This window comes from Periplaneta americana, chromosome 11, assembly GCF_040183065.1.
Source record: "Periplaneta americana isolate PAMFEO1 chromosome 11, P.americana_PAMFEO1_priV1, whole genome shotgun sequence".
In the NCBI taxonomy this organism is placed as follows: Eukaryota; Metazoa; Arthropoda; class Insecta; order Blattodea; family Blattidae; genus Periplaneta; species Periplaneta americana.
In genome coordinates this window covers 119,382,627-119,409,112 of record NC_091127.1, presented here as the reverse complement: position 1 = coordinate 119,409,112, position 26,486 = coordinate 119,382,627, and the positions used below count along the sequence as shown (strand labels likewise).

The following is a 26,486-nucleotide window of genomic DNA, read 5'->3' as shown; positions in this document are numbered from 1 at the left end:
TCTTGTGCTTTTAAGTAAGATAGGAATATTCTCGGAATTTTTAGCATGAGTTTGTATTAACAAAATTATAATTAATATCAACTACAAACGATTAATTTTAATCGACTCGATTATTCGATTAAATATTTTTGATCGATTAATCTTACAACAGAAACTGTCGATTAAATCCCACAACACTAGTAAATATATATTATTAATGTTGATGATTCGATAAATAAAGAGCCATTGGTCACAGCCAAATGACGTAATCCACCACTGGCACACTTCATGATTTGATCAGTATCGGCTACCCCATACCCACTCCTCCAACTTAGACTCAAGTATTGCAGGCTGCATTTAACAGTAATTCGGCTCTACCTATTGCTTTGGACACGCCTGAAATAGACCATGATGAGCGATTATGAGAAATAATGATAGAGAAACAGATGTGATTGCAGATTATGTCTTTTAGTTGCTTTGTGCACCACAAATTTAATAGGGTCTGCAACGAACTTCGGTTCCCTAACTGAGAAGAACAAGATTCTGTCATTTTCTGAAGGGGTAGCTCTATCGTTTCTACTTACCCGATTTTCCGACACCACCCTGGCCGAGAACCATGACCTTGAGGGGCTTCTGCCGTGAGCAAAGTCCTATTTTACAGAACGAGGACTTCGGCGAAGAGGACGTTGTCATATTTTTGTTCTCGGATATGTGATGACTGCACAAAAGTCTCTGGAGCAGAGAGATCCCTGTCGAGGTAGCCGTTCTGGCAACTCCATCACCTCACGTCTCCCATCGCCTCAACCTGCGCAGGGAAGGATAAAAACGATATTAGTCCTTGTTCACAAAGTCCACACAATACGAGCACCATAGTTATGTATTAACATACTTCAGCTTTTATACAGCCTAACTTAATCGGAGCCTTAAGAAAATTTGTCAGTGCAAGTAGTGAACTCCATTTTTAAAACACCTGATGAATGTTTAATTAATAATCTTGGTTTTTCACATTAAAAAAATCAGCGATAGAATGTAGGTATTCTGTATTTCGCTTTTCGTTCCTTCTCGCCTTTCATTCAAAATCTACTGTGCAAAATTGTTATCTAAATATACTGTAGTATCATGACAAGATGTTTCGAAGGTTATACTTACATGTTGTCTTTAAAGAAAAAGTGCGAAATAAATAGTGGCTAATATTTTATACATTGTTATCATCATCATCATCATCATCATCATCATCATCATCATGTGTTCGAGGACTGGAAGAAACGCTATCACAAGTGCAGTCAAGTAGAAAGGACTACTTAGAAAAATATCATGTAAACACTGAAGTAGAGTAATAAACATCTATGAAACAAAAATAAATCTCAGTCTTTCTTGATCAGCAATTGTACAGAGACATCGTTTTATTTTTACTAACATTTGCAATATTAACCTGGCTATATCTTTGGATTAACGGTTGAGACCCGGAAACACCATTTGATACCCCCTTCCACGACTGGAGTTCGATGATACTGGCGTGAAATACAAACAAATCACTTTACTATGTATAGGAGGGAAGAAAAGTAGTTCATCCATTTACGTAAACTAGGATATATCGCGATTTTGAGTTTGATAATTTTCATTAGGGTTTTTTTTAATCAAAATACAGAACTGTTTTAAGAATAAGTCTTTTTACTCACGAACTGAGTTATACATTCGGACGTATTCAATATGCAGTGTATATTATACTGTCTACAGCACATTAGCGTACAATATAGAGAAGGAAATTAAATTGAAAAATAATCATAATATGGATATTTAAACACTTTTTTGCAAATGGTGGCCGTTCAATTTGATACATTCAGTTCTTTTGTGCATATTATCGCACTATAGACTGTTGTCCCTAATTCCAATTACCAAATTCGTCCTTCGTACTACTAACTCATGTTGAAATAATTCTGTACCTACTCTATAAAAGAGTACCTTACGTATTGTAAATTCAATCTTCACTTCTGTTCGATCCGAAAAGATAAAATTACTCAGACACGTTATCTACTCTCCGTCCAAGGGGTTTTGTCGCAGGGTCGTAAAAAGGGAGGGAAATCACGTGACAGGTATTAACTTAACGAGGCCCTTTTATTTAAGTTATTTTAAACAGTTGTATAATATTACGTAAACGTCCAATTCCTAACATAAATTAATGTTTTCAGAAAAGAGCTAAGACAGCCACTAGCATTTACAGGGAAGCGAGCAGAAGCGGGTGGGGGGAACCGGGATGCGACGTAGGCAAACGGACGGACGACAGTACCTGTGCGAAAATATGATTCAATATTGAAAGCTCTTTCGTCACTGGAAAACGCGAACATAGTTCTGTAACGTACTATACTCACTAACTCAGTACTGTTTACTATGACCGTAAGGCGACTTTGACTGCATATGCGGCCTTAGTTGTGTGTGGAGGACGGTTGGAAGTTTACTGGTAGAGGGGGGTGGGAGTGAAGTACAGTTACCCTTAAAAAGAATGAAACGATTCTTGGTTGTCGGAAGTTAAAGTTCTACAGCGCGGTTCACTCGATATCGACGTATAACGATAAGTACCATGACAAATAGAACAAGAATTGTTACAAGGACCACAACAAGGACAAGGATCAGAATAAGGATCACGAAGAAGACAGCTATTTAAGGCCACGATTTCACAACATAGCTCGGGTAACAAAATAATTGCTTCTCTGTACGGAATGACAAATGCCTGCTATCGGATCTACATTCTGGACTGCTACTGTTACTGTCTTGTCTCGGTAGCTTATATAGTAGCGTGCAGGTTCCACCGTATAACCGAAATGTTTCGTGTTCGATCCCAGGTAAAACTCTTTTTTTTTTATTGAGGTGTAATTAATTTGTTCAGAGTTCCTCGACTGTATAATTTGTCAAAAATATGGAGAAATGAGGGATGGCGATAATACTTTAATGTAGACAATGACTATTTAGCGTGATATAGAATTATTGAAATAAGGGTCATCTTGTACAATAAGAGTTAATAAATCAACCCTAAATTAAATATTTAAATAACAGGATATAACAGGAAGTCCAATTATTATTGCGAAACTAATCAAATTAAATCTAATTACGTTCAGTAAACAAATTCCAATTTATGACACCACATTGCTACAGCTAAATTCTATGTTATTAACATAAGCATTGAATAGGTCCGTGCTTATGCGTTGGACGACAAAACCAAACATCGAAAGTTCGAATGTTGCCGCGGAATGTAACTTCTTGCTTTTTATAATGTAAATCAGACTTCTAACTACAATCATTCATACTTCTTACATTATTTATTAATATTTATAGCCAACATTGAATTTGTAAAGAAAAGACTTTAGAAATCTCATATGGAATTTGTGATCTGTAGTGACATAAATTAAACATAGATTATCTCTCGGAACTTTTCCGTAAAAGTAAATTAAATTCACTCCTTGAAACTGGAAACCTAGTCGTAGAGCCATTTTCCCACCAGCATACAAGCTGAAGTAGCACAGCCATTGATAAAAGTTTTGTACACAGAATTAGACTGAATTCCTATTCGACAGAACCTATAATCAATGGCTTGTCTGAACATCAGAAATAAATCCTAAGTGTTTCCAATAATCACTGAACAATTTCAAAACATTAATTTAAAAACTAAAAAAGGGTCGTAAATGCTGTATCTAGTGACTATTCACATTTATGTCTACAAAATGAATCTTGGAAAAACGTATATGATACTGGTACTACTGATATTAAGAGTAAATGTATTTAATTTTTCACTTTAATTTCAGAATCACTTTAGTGGATGTTCTCCACTCAATGTTGTGAAAAAATTCAAAAGTAAAAACATGTAGATAACGCAGGTACTTAAAAATCTCATGTATTAAAAAGAAGAATCTATATGTAATGAGTTGCAATGTAATGATCCTCATGTTCTTAAATACTACAAGAAGTACGGTGTAATTTATCAAAAATTATGAAAGAGGGAAATAGAATACATTCGAATAGAAAAGTACAACATTCAGATAATGCAATTAAAGCTATTCGGAATATTATTGAAGTTAAACTTGTAGATATTCTAAGAAAGAAAATATTTTTTCATTAAACCAGTGATTATGAACTAGAGGACCCCAAATCTATTGCAAATTATTTTAATGTCTTATAGTATATAGAACAGAAATATTATTGACAACTTAAACATTCAAGATTTTGCAAAAGATACTGCAATTGGTTATTTAAGAGATGCATTTAATAATTAGTATTAATATATGTAATTAGTCAATAACTGCAACAGTGCTTTTTCATTCAATTATAACATGAATAAAATTTAATGAACATTAAATTAAACACTATTGAAAACAAGTAGATAAAATAGTTAAAATCAACTGAAGTGGTGAGAATGAAATAATCCAAAGCCACAGTTTTAACAAAAATTGTTTTGTGCGAGTGCATTTCTTACACATATGGGAAAGCTACTAATAAAATATTGTAATAACTACTCAACAAATGACATAGCCTAAGGATTCTAAACCTTTGTAAAAGTTTGTCTGTGTGGCTTAGGAATATTTTTTAATTTCATTTTAATTGTTAGTTTTTAATATATATGCATTTACATTGTATGTGTGTATGTATAAATGCATTCATTAGATTAACGTTTACAATATTATAACTTGTAATTTTGTATTGTCTGTGATCATTAACACTTAAAACTTGTAAAACAATATTTCAAAGTCATTTAAACAAAAAAAAAAAAATCGTTGTGTAGACTAGGAATCAAACTCGCACTCTTCTACACGAGACGCAGAAGTCTTAGAGTCTGAGCTATGGAAAAGACACGAAAGCTTTCCTTTCTGTGCGGAGTGTCGATCTAGTCATGAAGGTCCATTGTCGATTTAACTACACGATTTATGTATATATTTATCTTTTATTTACGTAATATTATCATATTTTTGCAGTTTTTGAAGTGAATTTCGGAACGATGCTAGTAAGAAACCAAATAATCTGAATTTAAGTAACTCAATATTCGTTATCTTGTGTATCAGTGCTCTGGTCTCTGATCATGCGCAGTGTCTTACATCTGAGACTTAGGAATATTCAATCGTCTCATCCTTTTCTAGGGAAACTGTACATTAAAAAACTCAGATATAATAAATATTGAAGTAAAAAAAAAATGATGTCCCTGTATAAACATGTCAAGAACTCATTTGGATTTCCTTGTATTTCTTATTCTTTTTCTTTCTCGAACTCTTGTCGCTATCCAACTGCTTGTGTATTAAGAGAAAAGGAAAGTAAGTTATGAAAACTGGGATTGATCTAATTCTTCCAACGCAATATAAAACTAAGCACGTACAAAAATAAAAGAATTTGCAGCAATATGATCCTTCACAATTTATTTGCAACGTCTTGATGCAAATCAGTAGTTATTTTAGTCACCGCATGAAGTGTATAATGACACATTACACCGTCTATTGCGATAAGAAGCAGCTTGTTTTGTATATAATTATACGAGAGCTCCTTGATTCTGGATCAGCGGAATTATGATCAATGCCGAGACAACAAGCAGTAAAAACATTCTGCGGTCTGTGGCCGCAGTTTCTTCTTACTAATTTGTGACCAGAGACTGCGGAGGAGAACAAGCAATACAAGGGGGGGGGGGGAGAAGTTGTAGTGACGCCAAAACGGATCTCGTTCTCGACTTACAATCCACACTAATTTACTTGATTGACCAATGATGAGAAGGGCGGCAGCCGTGCTTGCCGGACCGGACAGGCCCCACTACAGTACTTCTACTGCTGCCTTCGATTTGGGAGTAATCGGATGTCTTCCACTTGCAACATCGATCAGACAATAACAAACGACAGGCTAATATTGACAGCTACAAATTTTAAACTTTCCTTCTGCATGACTTGTCTTGTGCTGTGGATGTCACTAAACTTCGGTTCGATTATGTACAGTAGTCGCAAAAAAAAAAAAAAAAAAAAACCGTACCGACTCTTGTAGAGGAAGCGCAAAGAAAGCTTGCCCATTTGACTGATGCGCAGAGAACGATATTCCGTCCTCGTGCCGTCATGCTCGTTACAGGGCTGCTATGAATCACGTAATGCTGATTACAGGGCGCATTTGAAAGCGCGGTCTTGAGCTGTTCGTATCGTGTAATGTATTGTGCAGAGCGGGTAGAAGCCAGCGTATGCGTTACATATTCTGCGTTTTATCCCTCATATCAGGATTTTTATAGAGTTCAAAGTGTGTTTGTAAAATAACTGAGTACTGTATAACATTCTATGTACTTAACAATGCCCCCCACTGGCTCTAAATTAGGAAGTGCTAATAAAACGTTACACAGTCAAACTAGGGAATTATTTTTTATTTATTTTATTGGGTTATTTTACGACGCTTTATCAACATCTAGGTTATTTAGCGTCTGAATGAAATGAAGGTGATAATGCCGGTGAAATGAGTCCGGGGTCCAGCACCGAAAGTTACCCAGCATTTGCTCGTATTGGGTTGAGGGAAAACCCCGGAAAAAACCTCAACCAGTTAACTTGCCCCGACCGGGATTCGAACCCGGGCCACCTGGTTTCGCGGCCAGACGCGCTGACCGTTATTCCACAGGTGTGGACAGGGAATTATTTATAACGTTCATAAATGTTTGAAAAACAAAACAGGATCCGCTCGTAACGTAAGGAGTATATACAGATTAAAAGAAATCGACCATAGTGCAACGCTAGTTATCGGAACATTTTAATAAAATCACATAGTATTAGTTATTAGTATTTTATTACAATGTCAAATATCTATTATTACACGATCACGTATTTCTTACAACATCTTTGTAATTTCATTCAGTGATTTTATATGTAAAAGAATTCGTGCTTCTGTATTTTCAACAATGTTATGTTATTAGTTACTCTGCAAGAAGGTTTAGGTTCCGTTACATGCGCTGTGATAAATCTCACTCGAAACATCAAGCCAGCAGACGACTGAGAACTGACGACAGTTTGCCAATCGAATCGAAGCGAGGTCGAGTGCACCCGAACGTTTCCGAAAGTTCGCGCAGCTTCCGAGGCAAGCTCTTCTTGCGTTTACTCTAGCTGATTTCAGAGCCTTGTTCACTCCAGAGCACGATAGACTGGTAACTAAGACTATCGTGATTCGAATCCTGCCTGGAAAGGAAACTCTTTTTTGTTTCTTATTCAAATTTATTCCCAATACTTTTCGATTGCTGGTAAAATTCATGTCCTGGGAATAATAAGTTAATTAAGTAGTAAAATATCGCTGTACTGCATGCCTTTACCGACCGCTCGCCCTTATCTCTACTCCGGAACTCTCCCCACTCCTCCGATTACTTCCCCTCTTTGGCGTCACTGAGCTGTCAGGACTAAATAATCGGCCTGTAACTGTTTCTGCCGGGATATGTGGAGTGGGAAGTTAAGGGGTGGCCTGCAGTACCTCAATTGAGGTATTAACGCTCAGGCGTGGTCCAATAAATGTTCCCACTGACGATAAAATATGGCAACTGCCACATTCCGGCTAAGGAACACCACTTAGAATGTTGGTGGAACGACGAGGAAAAACAGGAGAACTCACAAGCAAACATTCTAGTGGGGATATAAAGTTTTTCTTTCTTCCATGTTAATAATGTCAAAAGAAGTGCTTATATATACATTTTGAGCGCTCAACCTCGATTACGAGGGCCTTAAAAAATAAGTTCGCCATTGGCCGTTAACAGAAAGAAAACACAATTTCATTGGAGAAATTTATTGGAACAGACACAGCAATTGTTAAGCTACTTTTCAACATATTCCCCACCGGAAATGAGGCATTTGTCATATATGGGATCGACAGAGAGGTGCAGACGGCTGTCAAATGCTGGTTCCGATCCCAGGTGGCTGACTTCTACGACACAAGGATACTAAAATTGACCCCATGATATGACAAATTACTAAATTCCAGTGAGATATATGTTGACAAATAGCGCAACAATTGTTGTATCTGGTTCAATAAATCTTTCTATGCAATTATGCTTTTTTTCTGTAAACGTCCCCAGGGAATATCGCTTTCTGGAAGGCCTTGTAATTGCTGACGAATGGCCAAAATCTGTATAAGTACTTCTTTCGATATTATTAACCGAGATTTGAACTTGGGTCTGCGATCTTCATAATCCAGCACTCTCCTGACTCAGCTAGTTTTCCGTCAAGCTTAAGCCTGAAAAATTAGAATCGCGTCACAAATATAGTGGCGATACCTTTTGCTTACTTGTAAATCTAGAAACAGATATTTTTGCATCAAAATATTCTCTATAAATGTTATGTAATCCTCTTCGCAGCTTTTCACACTCCTACCGGCGCGACGTTTTATCTGTTCCCATATTTTAACATTTATCGATGGGATTCGCGTGACATAAATAAACGCGATGCTGAATATACACGAAAGACAAACTGTAGTTGGAATGCGGACCAATGACTACAATGCTGTGCACTTCGACTACCCACTATCTCAAATAATGGGGGTTTCAAATTGAAGAGGTATTTCCAGCACTATATCGTGCTTCTCTTTCGCTAATACAGAAGTGAGAATGTACGAAATAGCCCTACTACTCTGTTATGTAATAATTTGGTTGTACGAAAATATCCGTTCCTTCATAGGCAAACTAATTTTAACCCCTTTGGCGAAGCGCTTGCGTCGATTCGCTGTAAATGAGGCGTACATGGATCCGATACGAATCCCCACTTTAAACTTGAATATGTTTCATGGAACAAACATAAACACAGATAAAGCTTTGTGGGAGTATTAAATATAAACACGTCATCACAGCCCTAGGGCACAGAAGCAAATATATACTTGTTATACCACTAGTTGCCTCTCTTTCCTCACCAATTCTATCTACCGGTATTTAGACTGAGCTTCAGGTTCACCTCTACTAAAATTACTTCTATAATTGCAGTAAGCTTTAAATCATAAACTTCATTATTATTATTATTATTATTATTATTATTACTATTATTATTGTTATTATTATCATTATCATTATCATTATCATTATCATTATCATTATTATTATTATTATTATTATTATTATTATTATTATATCAAGACTAACTGTAGTCTTTTGGAGTAATACCATTTTTGTTGACGTCGTACAAAATGTTGTCCAATATTCTTTTGAGAAGATTAACTCTATACGTAGATGAAATTATTGGGGATCATCAGTGTGGTTTTAGGCGTAATAGATGAAATATTGATCAGATATTTTGTATTCGAGAGATAATGGGAGTATAAGGTTAGAGTGCATCAGTTATTCATAGATTTCAAAAAGGCATAAGACTCGGTTAAGAGAAAAGTTTTGTATGATATTCTTATTGAATTTCGTATTCCAAAGAAACTAGTTCGATTAATTAAAATGTGTCTCAGTGAAACGTACAGCACAGTCCGTATAGGTCAGTTTCTGTCAGATGCGTTTCCAATTCACTGTGGGCTAAAGCAAGGAGATGTACTATCACCTTTACTTTTTAACTTTGCTCTAGAGCAGGCCTGCACAAACAGCGCTCAACGAGAGCGTGCGCTCCTTCAGAGCGGGAGAGCGGTGTTTACCGCTCGCCGAAACGGAGAGGAAGATACGTCAGAATGACATACACTTGCTATAGGTAGAGGAGAGGGAAACGACCATTCAGTTATCTAGTGGAGTGCAGTGTGTAGGCCTATTCTCAGTAACTGTTTCACGTTGCTTACCTACTGCAACAGTACAGTATGGAGACGGAACATAACATTAAACATTTAACATTTAACGATTTGCAGCTCGAACTTATTGATCTTCAATATGACCTAAGGGCTAAAGATAGTTTATAATAATACTACTAGCCTGGTTTAGTTTTACAAGACTAAACATTAGCAATAATATCCACGGCTACACAGGCTGGCTGTGAAAATGATTGCTATGTTTGGCTCAACATTTATATTTGTGAGCGACAGTTTTCTATAATCAACTTTAATAAAGGCAGACATCGAACAACTGTAACTGATGTTTCATTATGATCAGTAGGCTACTGTTCCTTTCAGCTGCCAACAGCATAAAACCTCGTTTTGATGTACTGATAAATAAAAATATAACAAAATGATATTGTACATTTAAGTAACTATAAAATTTCTATTACTTCTGTGAAATAAATATTTCTTTATTAATTAATAATAGTCCAAGATAGTTTTGCAAACACTGAACGGGAATTCATTCCATAAGCACTCGTAATAGTACTTCCTTTTGTGTTTATTTTGTATGAGATCACCCCTTCTTCCAGTCCACCCTTATACAGAGCGCAGCTAATATCCGCATTCCACTCATGAGCTGTGAGCCGGCTCGGAGAGCGCAAACCTTGTGCAGGCCTGCTCTAGAGTATGCCATTAGGGAAGTCCAGGATAACAGAGAGGGTTTGGAATCGAACGGGTTACATCAGCTGCTTGTCTATGCGGATGACGTGAATATGTTAGGAGAAAATCCATAAACGATTAGGGAAAATACGGGAATTTTACTTGAAGCAAGTAAAAAGGTAGGTTTGGAAGTAAATCCCGAAAAGACAAGTGATATGATTATATCCCGTGACGAGAATATTGTACGAAATGGAAATATACAAATTGGAAATTTATTCTTTCAAGAGGTGGAAAAATTCAAATATCTGGGAACAACAGTAACAAATATAAATTATATTCGGGAGGAAATTAAACGCAGAATAAATATGGGAAATGCCTGTTATTATGCGGTTGAGAAGCTTTTGTCATCCAGTCTTCTGCCAAAAAAACTGAAAGTTAGAATTTATAAAACAGTTATGCTACCGGTTGTTCTTTATGGTTGTGAAACTTGGACTCTCACTTTGAGAGAGGAAGATAGGTTAAAGGTGTTTGAGAATAAGGGGCTAAGAGGGATGAAGTTACAAGAGAATGGAGAAAGTTACACAACACAGAACTGCACGAATTTTATTCTTCACCTGACATAGGAACATTAAATCCAGACCTTTTAGATGGGTATGGCATGTAGCACGTATGGGCTAATCCAGAAATGCATACAGAGTGTTAGGTGTGAGGCCAGAGGGAAAAAGACCTTTAGGGAGGCCGAGACGTAGATGGGAGGATAATATTATAATGGATTTGAGAGAGGTGGGGTGTGATGATAGAGACTGGATTACTCTTGCACAGGATAGGGACCGATGGCGGGCTTATGTGAGGGCGGCAATGAACCTGCAGGTTCCTTTAAAGTCATTTGTAAGTAAGTTGCTCATATTTAATATCTACTGTGGGTTTGAATAAGAATGATTCTTCACTAACAAATCTCATGTCACGTCAGAGGAGTTTCGCAGTACAGCCATGAAATATCAAATAGAAAAAAACTTCATAATGGCTAGGAATAACCCCGATAAGGATGCGGGATCAATCGATATATAGGAATTCTGTTTGCTTTGTAAAAAAACCTGCGTGGATACAACGATTTACTTATTTGTTTATTTATTCATTTACCTATTTGTTTATTTATTTGTCTAACCTTCTATTTATTTGTTTCTTTGTTTATTATTTATTCGTTTATTTATTTGTCTACTTGTTTATTTGTATAATTATTTGTTCATTTGTCTATTTGCTTGTTTATGGTCTATTTATTTTCATATTTGTATATTTATTTTTCTACTTATTTATTCAGCCGTTCATTCATTTATTCATTCATTAAGTATAAATTAATTTTCCTCTTGTACATTTCTATAGAATGGTACATTGCATAAAAATGAAAATCACAATTAAATACTAAGCACGGAGTTCATTGTGCTTTAAAACACAATATGCGGATGTCAAGAATGACGAACTACTGCATTGCTAATGCCAGCTTAAAAATAATAATAATAATAGCTGTTTTTTGTCGTATTTCTATTTTTCATTTCAATTTTTTTCTAGTTCCCCAGTTGTTATTGTGCCATATTACTTCCTTATTGCCCGAAGGCACTCTCTCTCTCTCATGTAGAAAGAGATGGTATTGCAGTTCTGCAAAAGTGAACTTTGAGTAACTGAGCAGCTCCGTTAAAAAAAAAAGACTTCGTTGAGAGAGCGGCAAAACGTCAATAATAGAACATATTTCTACGACTTCTTCCTCTTCCGGCTCGTAAAAACAAACGCAGAATTAGTAATTCCACAATATCGACAGTTATTAAGTAATACTTATAATGTCACCACCAAGTAAGAATACAGATACATTAAATATTCGTGTAAGATTCATAAATCCGATTTTATAATTAGCAAAATATCAAAACAAATTAAAATATGGGTTACACTATTTTATGTAAATTTACAAAAATTAGTGTTTGTGAACCTCTAAATCCTACAATTAAAAAAATATACCGAGTAACACACTTCTTAACACTATAAAAATATTTTCCGCTACACAGAAAATGAAACGTTTCTTCTAATTTGCATGCTCATTAAATTTTGCATGTAAATATATCAGTTTTTAAGATGGGACAGAATTAGATTTTGGGTCAAAAGCTTAAACTTTTTTTCCAATATAGGCCTATTATTCGACATTCCTGGTTTAAAATTATATATCACATAAGATTATATTCAAATTGCGTCCATTTTATATTTTCCGAGAAGTGGTCTATACGTTTTAATTTTTACTCTAATCCTTCATAAATTTACCGAGTTTAGGAAGAAAGCTGTAGACTATATTGGCTGGGTCACTGAGAAGAAACTGCATTCTAAAGGATGCACTGGAAGGAATGTGAACGAGAGAAGAGTTCGGGGCAGAAGAAGATATCAGATGATAGACGACATTAAGATATGTGGGTCATATGAGGAGACAAAGAGAAAGGCAGAAAATAGGAAAGACTGGAGAATGCTGCGTTTGCAGTGAAAGACCTGGCCTTGAGCAGAACACATGTATAAATGAATGTCTTATTTTTTCAGTATTTATCTTTAATTTTTTGTCTATAAATGTCACATCACATATCATTATTCTAAAATTATATTCATGTTAACTTTTCGTTTTTCTGAGTATTATTTCATAGTACTCGTATGTATAGCCTATGTCTTATTTAACGCTTTTTTCCAGCAAGTTTAGACATTCTGTACAAAACGAATCTCTTTTCAGGTTCTCTTTAATCTAGAAGTTTGAAATTTTCAGGAATTGTTTATTCTGATTTTCTACATCTACTGAAGCAATGTTTTTGTAAATTGACAATTTTTGAAGAAATCAAAGGAGGTAATGTACAAAAAATCTTCGAAGAAAAATATACGAATGCACTAAATATTATTTCTTACGAGGAAAATAAATTAAAGAAAAACTACTGTTTCAGCATAAAGTAAAGTTTTGTATTCACGTGCTGTAAAACAATGAACTGTGTAGCTTCATTTGTTTCTGAAAAAAAGGTCCAAATGCAAGACATAATTTAACATTGCCAAGATATGCAATTCCATAGCCCCTTCATAAGAGGCAAAACAAAATTTAAATGCAAATATGATTCGTAACACCATAAATAATTAAAGTGTTACTAAGCGCATCAGACGTATGATGACATCGCTTATTTATTCAGGGTGTTTCATAATTACTATTACACATTTCTAGGTGTTGCAGACAAGCAATAAACTTAGTTTTTAACTTGGTTATTTAACGACGCTGTATCAACTAAGAGGTTATATAGCGTCGATAGAATTGATAATAGCGAGATGATATTTGACGAGATGAGGCCGAGGATTAGTCATAGATTACCTGACATTTGCCTTACGGTTAGGGAAAACCTCGGAAAAAACCAACCAGGTAATCAGCCTAAGCGGGAATCGAACCCATGCCCGAGGGGAACTCCGGATCGGCAGGCAAACGCCTTAGCCGACTCAGCTACGCCGATGGCTGCAGTAAACTTATCTTAAATAAAGATTCATATATAAAAGTGAAACCGCCTTTAATAATATTATGTTTAGAATAAAAATATCACGGTAGCAGACTTACTAATCATAACAGGCCTATATAAAAATTAGAAAATTATTTCATAAAATTTCAATATCATGATAATCAACTTACAAGCAAACATTCTGATGGAGGCAGGTAAAAAAATTAACGTTTTTTTTCTTCTACCATGTCAATAATGTCAAAGGAAGTGCTTATTATACATTTTGGCGACTCGATCGCAATTATGAGACCGTCTAAAACCAAGATTTTCTCTGGAGCCGTTTACAGAAAAAAATCACAATTGCATGGAAATATTTAAGGAAACAGATACAGCAATTGTTGCGCTATTTGTGAACATATACCCACTGGAATTGAGACATTTGAGATACCATGGGATCAATTTTTGTATCTTGTGTTGTAGAAATCAGCCGCCTGGTATCATAACCAGTGTTTGACAGCCGTCTGCACCTCTCTGTCGATTCCATGATATGACAAATGTCTCAATTCCGGTGGAGAATATGTTGGAAAAAGCTCAACAGTTGCTGTGTCTGTTCCAATAAATTGCTCCTAATAAATTGTGTTTTCTTTCTGTTAACAGCCCCTTGCGAACTTATTTTTTTGCGGTCTCGCAATTGCGATCGATTGGCCAAAATTTGTATGAGCACTTCTTTTGACATTACTAACATGGTGAAAGAAAAAGAAAATAACTTTTTTATCTGCCCCTATCTTGTTAGTTTTGAAATTATAAAGTACCTACCTATTATAATGGAGATATGTCATTTCAAGATTTCAACTGCTAAAACAAGAGCAATGATATTTAAGGGGAGGATCACAAGCGATGTAAAATAGTTATAAACAATGAAAAAAATTTAACAAGTAGGCCTATCTAGTTTTAATTATCTAGGTTTTAATTGGTCGTACTGTAATGAAGTATATATATATATATATATATATATATATATATATATATATATATATATATATATTATATATATATATAATTGAAATTTAGACAAATTAATGTGGTAATAAGAACATTTAAAAACAAGATACCAAAAACAACGGAAATTAAATTTTACAAAGTAATGGCAGTGCCAATGGCAATCTATGGATAGGAGAATTGGGTTTCGAATAAAGCTGATGAAAGAAAAACAGAATCCGCTGAAATGAGGTTCTTGAGATCTGTACCTGGATTTATCCTCTTACAAGCAAACGTTAATTTTTTTTCCCTTCCACCGTGTTATAAATGTCAAAAGAAGTGCGTATACAAATTTTGGCCACTCGACCGCAATTACGAGAGCCGTAAAAAAATAAGTTCGCCAGGGGCCGTTAACAGAAAAAAACACAATTTCATTAAACAAATTTATTGGAACAGACACAGAAATTGTTGAGCTATTTTTCAACATATTTTTCCATCGGAATTGAGACCTTTCCCATATCATGGGATCGACAGAGAGAGGTGAAAACGCAGTCAAACGCTGGTTCCGATCTCAGGTGGCTGACTTCTACGACACAAAAACTGATCTCATGGTATGACAAATGTCTCAATTCTAGGGGGGGATTTGTTGACAAATAGCGCAACAATTGCTGTATCTGTTTCAACAAATATTTCCATGCAATTGTGCTTTTTTCTATAAATGGCCCCAGGGAAAATCACTTTCTGGACGGCCTTGTAATTGCGGTCGAGTGGTCAAAATTTGTATAAGCACTTCTTTTGACATTTTTAACATGGTGGAAGAAAAAAATTTAACTTTTTTTATCTGCGGCCATTAGAACGTTTGCTTGTTAGATCAAAAGAAAAACATAGACAGAGCAAAGAACTATATATATATTAGTTTAAACACAAAAAATCAATTGGTATGACCGCATAATAAGAATGAACGAAGAACGCCTACCTAAAATATTATTCAAATAGGATATAGAAGTGTAGGAAGGCCGTAAACAAGAATGCAAGAAACTTTCACATGAGGATGGAACAGGCCAGCCCATTGGGCCTAATACCTGAGAAAGAAGAAAACGAAGAAATTAAAGTAGGCCTACCTATTACACAACTTATTTCAGATGCAGAAAATTTTTCCGCATTTATAAATATTTTGAACCTGAAAAAAAATCAATATTAATTTACTGATAATATAGAAGCTGGAATTTCTTCACAGAGGAGAGAGCAATTACGAGTATTATTAATTACTGTTTTAGATTTTTTCAACTGTGCAAAATTAACCCAGGAAATTTTTTAAGAATGGTGGCCGATAATATTGTTGAATTTCCTTCGCAGATTTATAATTACCTGAAAGGGGAAAGAAATCAAATTATCTATTCCTTTTCGGTATTATATTATTATTATTTATAATGATTATTAATATTATTTTTATAATAATTATTATTTACATTTAGAGGTCCAAGTCCGAAATGTCCGTTACCTCGTCGTAGTTTCTGTCGCGGACGAAAGCAGTCCCCGGAACTCCTTCCCGCCGTCCGTCACTCTCATCGCAGACTGCGCCTCGCCGATCGAAATACACCGCACTCCGCCTCGACTGTGACTCATACGACAAGGTCACGCCGCAGCCACTCTGCGGGGCGCCGTGCCCGGGTCTCTCCTCAGTCGTCCCACCTTCTTGAGAGAGGCAGGTTAAGATTTTGTCTGTCTTTTTTATTCCCTTACCATTCGTGGTCATTACACTTCCTCCTATCAACATGATATGCCTTGAAAGATACAATTTCCGAGGTTGAAAATTTTAGTAGACAAATGTACAGAGTGTTACAAAATTCTACCAACAAACTTACAAGCCGCTTTCCTCTGAATGAGATCTACAGATTAATTTGAAGTAATCGATGGTCTCACAAGCAAACATTCTGACTGGGGCAGATAAAAAAAGTTAAATTTTTTTTCTACCACCATGTTGATAATGTCAAAAGAAGTGCTTATACAAATTTTGGGCACTTGACTGCAATTACGAGGCCGTCCAGAAAGTGATTTTCCCTTTGGCCGTTTACAGAAAAAAACGCAATTGCATGGAAAAATTTATTGGAACAGATACAGCATTGCTGTGCTATTTGTCAACATATCCCCCACTGGAATTGAGACATTCGTCATACCAAGGGATCAATTTTTGTATCCTAGTGTCGTAGAAGTAAGCATCCTGGGATCGGAACCAGCGTTTGATAGCTTTCTGCATCTCTCTGTCGATCCCATGATATGACAAATGTCTCAATTCCAGCGGGGAATATGTTGAAAAATAGCTCAACAATTGCTGCCTATGTTCCAATAAATGTTTCCAATGAAATTAATTTTCTTTCTGTTAACGGCCTCTGGCGAACTTATTTTTTTACGGCCTCGTAATTGAGGTCGAGTGGTCAAAATTTGTATAAGCATTACTTTTGATATTATTAACATGGTGGAAGAAAAACATTTAACTTCTTTATCTGCCCCTATCAGAATGTTTGCTTGTCAGTTTCTCCGTTTTTTAAATTCCATGCTGCAAGTTTTGGCATGGAGTCCCTTGTAACCAAGCGTCTCTCCTAACCATTAAGAGACCCCTGACAGCCTATAAACTTTGTTGTTTTTATTCGGTTACTTCACAACGTTCTATCAACTAATGAGTTACTTAACCCGTAAGTGGTGAGTTATTTTTCTAGTCACGTAACTGGTGAGGTGGGGATTGCACTTACCCCAAATTAGAAACTTGTATCGTAGCACTCAGATAATCAAACTGAATTTTTAATTTATATAATCAAGTACTTTTATTTGTTTTAACTAGGTTTTCTTCAAAATTATGGAAGCAGGCAGCTTAATAAGCAATGAAAAAGAAAAAAATATCTCCGCACATCCACCTGGAGCAGGCTTTTTTCCTACAATGGCTAGGGTACTCACAGTCACCACCTCACCAATTACGGGTTAATGTCGATGGAATTGATGATTGGCAAGATGAGGCCGAAGATTCGCCGTAGATTGTCTGACATTTACCTTAATGATGTGAAAAACTTCAGAAAAAGAACAATGAGGTAATGTGCCCAAGTGAGGATCGAACCAACGTCCGACAGCAGCTTCGGAATAGCAGGCGCTGCTTTCTGAATCCGCCTCCTGTTCTAAGCGGTGCTTCACCTTTGTTTAAAGTCGGTTCTCAAAAATCATTTTGTTCTGTTCCAACCTGTTATTTAAAGGCATTATACCAATTCTGAATTTATCTGGTATCGGCGGCCTTGATGATAGTGATGTGGTATATTTATGAGACGACACGTAGCATTCGCCCTGAAATATTCATCAGTTTCAATATCATTCTTTCTTTACCCACTCTTTCCAAAATAGTTTCATTTCCTATTCTGTCTGTCCATTTGACATGCTCCATATCTTTCCCATATCCACATTTCAAAGGCTTCTAGTCGTTTCTTTTCATTTCGTCCTAATGTCCATGTTTCTGTCCCATAATATGCTACACTCCATATAAAGCATTCACTAGTCTCTTCCTTAGTTCTTTTTTCCAGAGGTCTGCAGAAGATGCTCCTTTTTCTATTAAAAGCTTCCTTTGCCATTGGTAATCTCCTTTTCAATTCTTGGCACTAGCTCATGTTACTGTTTATAATACACTCCAAAAATTTGAAGCTGTCCACTTCTTCTGCTGCCTCGTTTCGAATTCGCACGTTTGCCTTCTTTATTTTTTCTTCCGATAACCATGGTCTTCGTCTTGTTTGCATTTATCTTCATCTCATACTGCTCACAGCTGTCATTAGCTGCAGTAGCATATCTCTCAGTATCGTCGACCTGGTTGGCGAGTTGGTATAGCGCTGGCCTTCTATGCCCAAGGTTGCGGGTTCGATCCCGGGCCAGGTCGATGGCATTTAAGTGTGCTTAAATGCGACAGGCTCATGTCAGTAGATATACTGGCATGTAAAAGAATTCCTGCGGGACAAAATTCCGGCACATCCGGCGACGCTGATATAACCTTTGCAGTTGCGAGCGTCGTTAAATAAAACATAACATTTAACCCTCAGTATCATCTCCTCTTCTGCTAACGCCATATAATCAGGAAATCCTATACACTTTATTCATCCTCCTACCATCACCCCTCCCATGTTCTGAAAATAGTTATTCACTAAACCCTCCAAGTAGATCAGGCATGTCAATTGATGCCTATAGGAGCAAGCGCGCGCTTTAGAGTTCAGGAGAGCCTGAGCGCTTTACAGCGGAAAGGAAATAGACAGACGATAGCGATATTATATGCCGCTTGGTCGAGCTACATTCAGGGATGGCCAGCACTGATTCAATAGATAAAAGGAAGAGAACTTATTAAAACTGTATCCATGTTAATTTTTAGATTTGCCTGAGAAGTATAAGTGCATTATAAGAATGTAAGTTTTAATTTTAATGCTCATTTTTCACAAGTTTGATTTTTTTTATTGAAAAGAAATATTTTCTCAACTTTTCTTACAGAAAAGTGAAATTTTCAGATATAGGCCTATTTATTTAGTAGCCTTACAGAATGTTTTCGTAAATCTAATATACCGTATACACGTATTACTGAAGATAATGTATTGAAAATTTTGAAAATATTCGCATGGAAATTGTTTGTAAGGAAATGAATTAACAAAGCAACTACTGTTAGGATCATAAGCAAAAGATACGTGACCATGTGTTGTAAAAATGTCAGCTCTATAGCTTCAGCAGATTTCGAGAAAATAATTTAATATTCTGATGATTGGAAGTTGCTCACAAATATCACCTTAAAATCATAATGCGATAAGAGTTTTGTTATGCAATATTAGTTACACTTAAAACAGATACAGTACCTAGGTAACTTTGCTTTGCACTATAATATTGTTTTGATTAGTTTCTTGATTAGTTTTGTAAGGCTAAAGATACCATCAACATAAATTCCAACTTATCGTGTCATACTCAATCTCTTTCTTTGGAATATCACTTTCTTTATGAATGATGTGTTTCATCCACTTAATACAGTATAATATTATACTACTATGGAATTTAAGTGAATATGCCTTCTTAATTCTCTATTATGTTATTAAGATTTAAAACACAAGTGCAATATTAAGAAATCAGTGTCAGTACTTTTGTTTTACAGACAATATAGATAATATCAGACAGAAAGCAGCCATATAAAAATAACGACATAAAATTTCACGTTGAAGTTTGTGCATCACTCTTTTCTTAATGCCACAGGCTGCTTATTCATATACACAAACCTTCCTCTTTCCATACTTTGCGCTTGCTACCCGCGCACGACATCAAGGTCAGAAAAATGCGCTTGCTTTGACATCACTGAAGTAGGTGTTCAACAGTGTAGATGGTGAAAGGCATTCTTGTCGTATTTCTATTCCTATCTCACTTCCTTCTGATATTTTTTTCTCATATCCTGACTTTGACTCGTTTCATATAAAGGTTACAGAACAGTCTTCTTCATTTCTAATCTACACCAATTTTCTTCAGGATTCCCATCAGTTTACTCCAGTCCACTCTATCAAATGCCTTTTCTAGGTCCGCAAATACGATATATACTTCTTTATTCTTCTCTAGGTATCTTTCGCCGATTGTTCGTAGCAGTCCAATTACATCTCTCGTTCCTTTTCTCTTCGTGAAGCCAAACTGCCCTTCTTTCAAATCTCCTTCCATCTTAGAATAAAAACGCTGATTCATTATTGGCAAGAGAACCTTCGCTGAGCGCAATATCAGGCTGATAGTCCTGAACTCGTTACATTTCTTGGCTTCATTTTTTTTTTTTTTCGATATTGGCAGCAACACTGTCTCCGTAAAGTTTTCAGGCTATTAACATATATTTCGTTGCATAATGATAGAATTTTCTGCTTGTTTTCACTAAACCATTTCACTAATTTAATGGGGATTATTCACGTCAAAACCCAAATCAGTAATTAGTCTGAGAGGGATTACAACTCATGCCCGAAAACAGCTTCAAGTCACTAGTACAACTAGTCAGACCTGAACTAAACCCGTGGCTTTTAAGTTCTTTTGTTCTGTTGGAGAACATTTCGTCCAGACTTCATTTGTCCATGTCACATTGTCCTGAGAATTTCGTTGAAAGAATTCTGCCCGTTTGTGGATTTCGTCACCTTGAGCAGATCATACATCGAAGGAATTCTGTTCGGCTGGAGACTACACTGTTTGTACACCAAACTTTACCCAGACCATTCCGTTCAATTTATACAGAGTGTCAAAGAAATGTATTCCATATTTTGAGTGGAGATAGTATGCACCAAAACAAGAAAAATGTATAACAAACATGAGTCCTAAAACTCATACTTTAAGAGCAATGAGCACTTGTTCACAATCGCTATAGAAAGTGCTCAATGTCACATCCATTCATAGTAATGCATCCTTCTGCTCTACCTCTTAGGGCAGCCGTGACGAAAATGCGATCGTGCGCCGAGCCACTGTGTAACCTGCAACGTGCATAGCACCTACGAAGGGAGACGGACACCCGAAGAGGAAGTGAAGCAATTGTCTGACTTATTAATGGATTTTCATTTTCCTTACGTCAAGCACTTAAATATAATTTTATACAGTATAAGGTTACAAACTAATGTTTAATACGTGTAAAGAAGAAAGAAATGAATAATAAAACATAGGACAAATTATCACAACCTAAAATTAACTGTCTTCAGAATGTCTCTGCGACAGAGTTTCAAAATCAGGAATTATGTCACTTACTGCCAGCCATAGTTGATCATGAAGGTATTTGTCTGTCAGTCGTGATCTAAATTTGGTTTTTACTATTTTCATTCGAAAATAATTTTTCACAAACATATGTTGTAGCGAACATGGCTTCAACAGAGCAAGCGAAAGAACGAAACTTCGGATATTTATTTTTTGGCAAAGATTTGAAAAGTTCAACATTTGTCAAGTTCTCACATCTAGCTTTCATTTAATATCATATTGTAAATCTGCGACTTTAAATTGAAGATCTAACCGCATTATTCATACATCCGCTGAAAAAGGATCGACGTACAGAAATGATGATGATGATGATGATGATGATGATGATAACACTTAACCTTTTAATGTTTCACGAGTAACATGTAGTATAATGCTGTTTTATGTTATACAACCGTTTTCCTCGTAATACTTGTGAACAAATCACACATTTAATATTCTCCTCATATTGGCAGCAAAAAATGCGTCCTCCTATCCTACCTGAAACTTTCGTTTTTGTAGAGGTACATGGTTTCGAGAGACACATTTCGACGATACGCCACTCGCAGGTCAGAGACAAATACAAATGGAACGGAGTTTGACTTCAGTGAGTGAGAGGGTAGGGGTTGTGGGAGGTAGGAAGCGCATAGCTATCATTGCGAGCAACAATGTGCTCGTGAGTCACATTTTCGCCATTGCTGTCTTAGGGAATCACGCACTCTTTGAAACACTCTTGGTTGTCTCGAATATGCTGGCAGGCATTGATGACTCGCTCCTGTAGTGATTGTCTTGTACTTTGTTAATAGGCTTTGCCTTTAACTTATGTTTATTAAAGATGAGTTGACGCTAATATTCAGACACCTTAACTTAGTTTTGCATTTGGATGAACGTTTTCGCCTTTTCAGATATCATCACGTCCATTAATTGAGGTTTCATAGTGAACACTTTAGTTACAAAATGTATATAGTTAAATTTAAGTGATTTCCAAAGTATATACTTGAAGAACAAAACATTTTAAATACAACAAACTCAATATTCATTCTTAAAATTCAGCATTTGTTTTAATATTACACTATGCAAGTTATTTAAAATACTCGTTGTTACAATGTTAAAATTCTAATAAGTACGTAACCATAAAGAAATGTATAAAATTTGACTATTGCAGGTAACGTGTGGGGGAGGACGAGCCGTACGATAAACACGAGGGATGCACAAGGTTTTAGTTACAACACTTATGGCGGAGCATTAATGGAAATTTTGTTTTCCGAAAACACATAAAACAAAAGAACACAAATTGCATAACGTTATCATATAGTACACATTTTAACAAAGAAGCAATTGTAAAGTTGAAATAATTCAATATAACAAATCAAATTTTGCTACTTATATGATGTTGCTTTCAAGCAGCATTTTTTTACGGTCATGATTTTCATTCTCTGTATGACTAACATGATATCACCGTCTTTTGTGGCCGAATTAAGAAAATTACACAGTAGACTATATTGGTCTGAAGTGACAACACTATTTCCTAAACATAATTATTTCTTCTCAAAGTTCAATTTATTCAGGTACCGTACGGTGATATTATGTTAATCATATAGAGAATGGAATTCACGACTGTAAAAAATACTGCTTGAAAGCAATATCATATAAGTAGCAAAATTTGGTATGATATATTAAGTTATTTCAACGTTACAATTTTATTGCTTGTTTGTTAAAATATGTATGTGATAACGTTGTGCAATTTGTGTCCTTTTGTTTTATGTGTTTTTGGAAAACTATAATTTCAATTAATGCTTTGCCATAAATGTTGTAACTAAAACCTTTTTATTTATTTTTATTTTATTGGGTTATTTTACGACGCTGTATCAACATCTAGGTTATTTAGCTTCTGAATGAAATGAAGGTGATAACGCCGGTGAAATGAGTCCGAGGTCCAGCACCGAAAGTTACCCAGCATTTGCTCGTATTGGGTTGAGGAAAAACCCCGGAAAAAATCTCAACCAGGTAACTTGCCCCGACCGGGATTCGAACCCGGGACACCTGGTTTCGCGGCCAGACGCGCTGACCGTTACTCCGCAGGTGTGGACAACTAAAACCTTTTGCATCCCTTGTGTTTATCGTACGACTCGTCCTCCCCCACACGTTACCTGCACTTTGTTTACATTTTCACTGTGCCTAAACGAGACGCTCTACTGTACTTTCATTTAATGTGTTCTTTATAACAAAATTTGTTACATATTTTCACATGTACTAATAAGACCGATAGATTCTGTATCTTAATTCCATAATTCACAATCTGGAGAAAGTACAGTTTGATTCTAGGCGACTCAATTGCATTCTCCGACCAAACAAAATCACGTAAATCTTACAAAATATTAAACTTAAAAAACAGACGACGACCTAATAATAGTCTATACTGGGCCTAAATGTTACAAGGTGTCTAAGCTTGCATATCGCATACGTGGGTGCCTTTAGGGGAAGGAGGAGTTTTGCCACGTTGGCCTGGGTGACTCAGAGCCTCATGTAATCTGCACGAGACATCGCGGCGATATCTAATTCAGGTCAGTTCACTTTTCCGTAAAATCTGCAACAAGACGACGAAACGTAACCCAACCCAGGGCGCAAGTACGAGAGGAGGGAGCCGTGCTTTGTGCCCGCAAACACCGGTCGCAGCGAGACGTCAACTCCGCTTACATCCAGTCCATTGCATTCGATCGCTCCAGCAGTTCGTTGCATAAACTAGGGCCCGCAGAACAACGTATTCCGTCCGCTAATAAATTCCCTAGATGCGAAGTTCCTTAGCATTAATTAGCTCCATATACTTAAATCTTCACTCTTTCAGTAATATGTCAACTAAAGCACAGAAGGGATAAAAAAAACTGCAACTTCACAGGGCTAATGGCTTTAGCTGGCTCGAACTAATCAGTGCAGTTTCTAAAATTAACATAGGGGCAAGAGATATTATTCCGCTTGTCATTACAATTTATTCTGGCTACAAGACGAAGGATATGAAGAACATGACGGACGATACGAAGAACAAGATGAAGGATACGAAGAACATGACGGACGATACGAAGAACAAGATGAAGGATACGAAGAACAAGATGAAATATACGAAGAACAAGATGAAGTATACGAAGAACAAGACGGTGGATACGAAGAGTAAGAATAATGATGGGAACAACAAGGCAAAGGATACGAAGAACAAGACGAAGGATACGAAGAACAAGAAGAAAGAAACGAAGAGTAAGAATAATTATGGGAAGAACAAGACGAAGGACACGAAGAACAAGACGAAGGATACGAAGAGTAAGAATAACGATGGGAAGAACATGACAAAGGATACGAAGAACAAGACGAAGGATACGAAGAACAAGACGAAGGATAAGAAGAGTAAGAATAATGATGGGAAGAACAAGGCAAAGGATATGAAGAACAAGACGAAGGATACGAAGAGTAAGAATAACGATGGGAAGAACATGACAAAGGATACGAAGAACAAGACGAAGGATACGAAGAGTAAGAATAACGATGGGAAGAACAAGGCAAAGGATATGAAGAACAAGACGAAGGATACGAAGAGTAAGAATAACGATGGGAAGAACATGACAAAGGATACGAAGAACAAGACGAAGGATACGAAGAACAAGACGAAGGATAAGAAGAGTAAGAATAATGATGGGAAGAACAAGGCAAAGGATATGAAGAACAAGACGAAGGATACGAAGAGTAAGAATAACGATGGGAAGAACATGACAAAGGATACGAAGAACAAGACGAAGGATACGAAGAGTAAGAATAATGATGGGAAGAACAAGGCAAAGGATATGAAGAACAAGACGAAGGATACGAAGAACAAGACGAAGGATACGAAGAACAAGACGAAGGATAAGAAGAGTAAGAATAATGATGGGAAGAACAAGACGAAGGACACGAAGAACAAGACGAAGGATAGGGTGAAGAAGACGAAGGATACGAAGAAGAAGATGAAGATACGAATAACATGACGGAGGATAAGAAAGTTAACCCTGCAGTATTCGCGCGGCATCCATTTGTAATCCACTGCTATTTATTACGTCATCATGTCACCTCTGCTTTGAATGTTGGTAGCGTGTAATTTTCAGTACCTTTCTGTTACAGTTTAGTTCAGATGTCTGGAATATTTGGATGTAATTGTGACCCTTTTCCGTCTAATAATACATATGATTTTAGAGGATATGAAGAACAATACGAAAGATAGGATGAACAAGACGAAGGATACAAGGAACAAGACAAAGAATACGAAGAACAAGACGAAGGATACGAAGAAGAAGACAGGGGATACGAAGAACAAGACAAAGGATACAAAGATCAGGGTAAAGGATACGAAGAACAAAGAAAAGGACACGAAGAGGAGGACGAAGGATGAGGAGGAGAAGAAGAAGACAGAAACAAAGATGAAAAAACACGAGAAGGAAATGAGACGAAAGTAAGAAGAATGTGGAAGACAGCTAAGAAGAAGAAGAAAAAAGTATGGCGACATGAAGATAGAAGTAAAGAAACTTGTGAAGAAAGAAAGAAAAGTGAGAGGGGAAATTAAGTATGACTTAACTAAATCAAGAAATCCTGGTTTGAAATCTAGGATCTCCATTAAAACAGCCCTGAGTATGGATTCCGAGAACTGCGAAGAGATAACTTAAAGAACGCCTTTAGTAGGAGAATTGCCTGCTATGAATATTCAGCAGTTCCATGTAACAGTGCCACAAATTTAATTTGCGCAGTGCTTTCAACGTCCTCTTAAACTTCATACGACCAACAAGTCGACATCAAGAGCTTGAACCCCTCACGGTGAAGTAGTTTCATAACCTGCACGACATTCCCTGTTAGTAATACTTTATAAACTTTACGTATGGGATAACAAGTTATGTTGTTGCACTTTTAATATCGACA

At 36.3% G+C, this 26,486-nt stretch overlaps 1 protein-coding gene across 2 annotated transcripts in view; it reads right to left on the bottom strand.

Moving 5' to 3' along the window:
- The window catches only part of LOC138709287 (ras-related and estrogen-regulated growth inhibitor), a 343,718-nt gene that overhangs the window by 100,876 nt on the left and 216,356 nt on the right, over window positions 1–26,486 (bottom strand). The window contains exons 1-2 of one of the 2 annotated variants that reach the window (XM_069839948.1): window positions 16,318–16,383; window positions 564–784 (exon numbers count right to left, since the gene is read on the bottom strand). In XM_069839948.1, the coding sequence (XP_069696049.1) occupies window positions 564–672 (109 nt within the window). In that variant the 5' untranslated portion in view covers window positions 673–784; window positions 16,318–16,383. Of the gene's footprint in view, window positions 1–563; window positions 785–16,317; window positions 16,384–26,486 lie in introns of those variants that run through there. The other variant, XM_069839947.1, reaches the window with a different exon arrangement.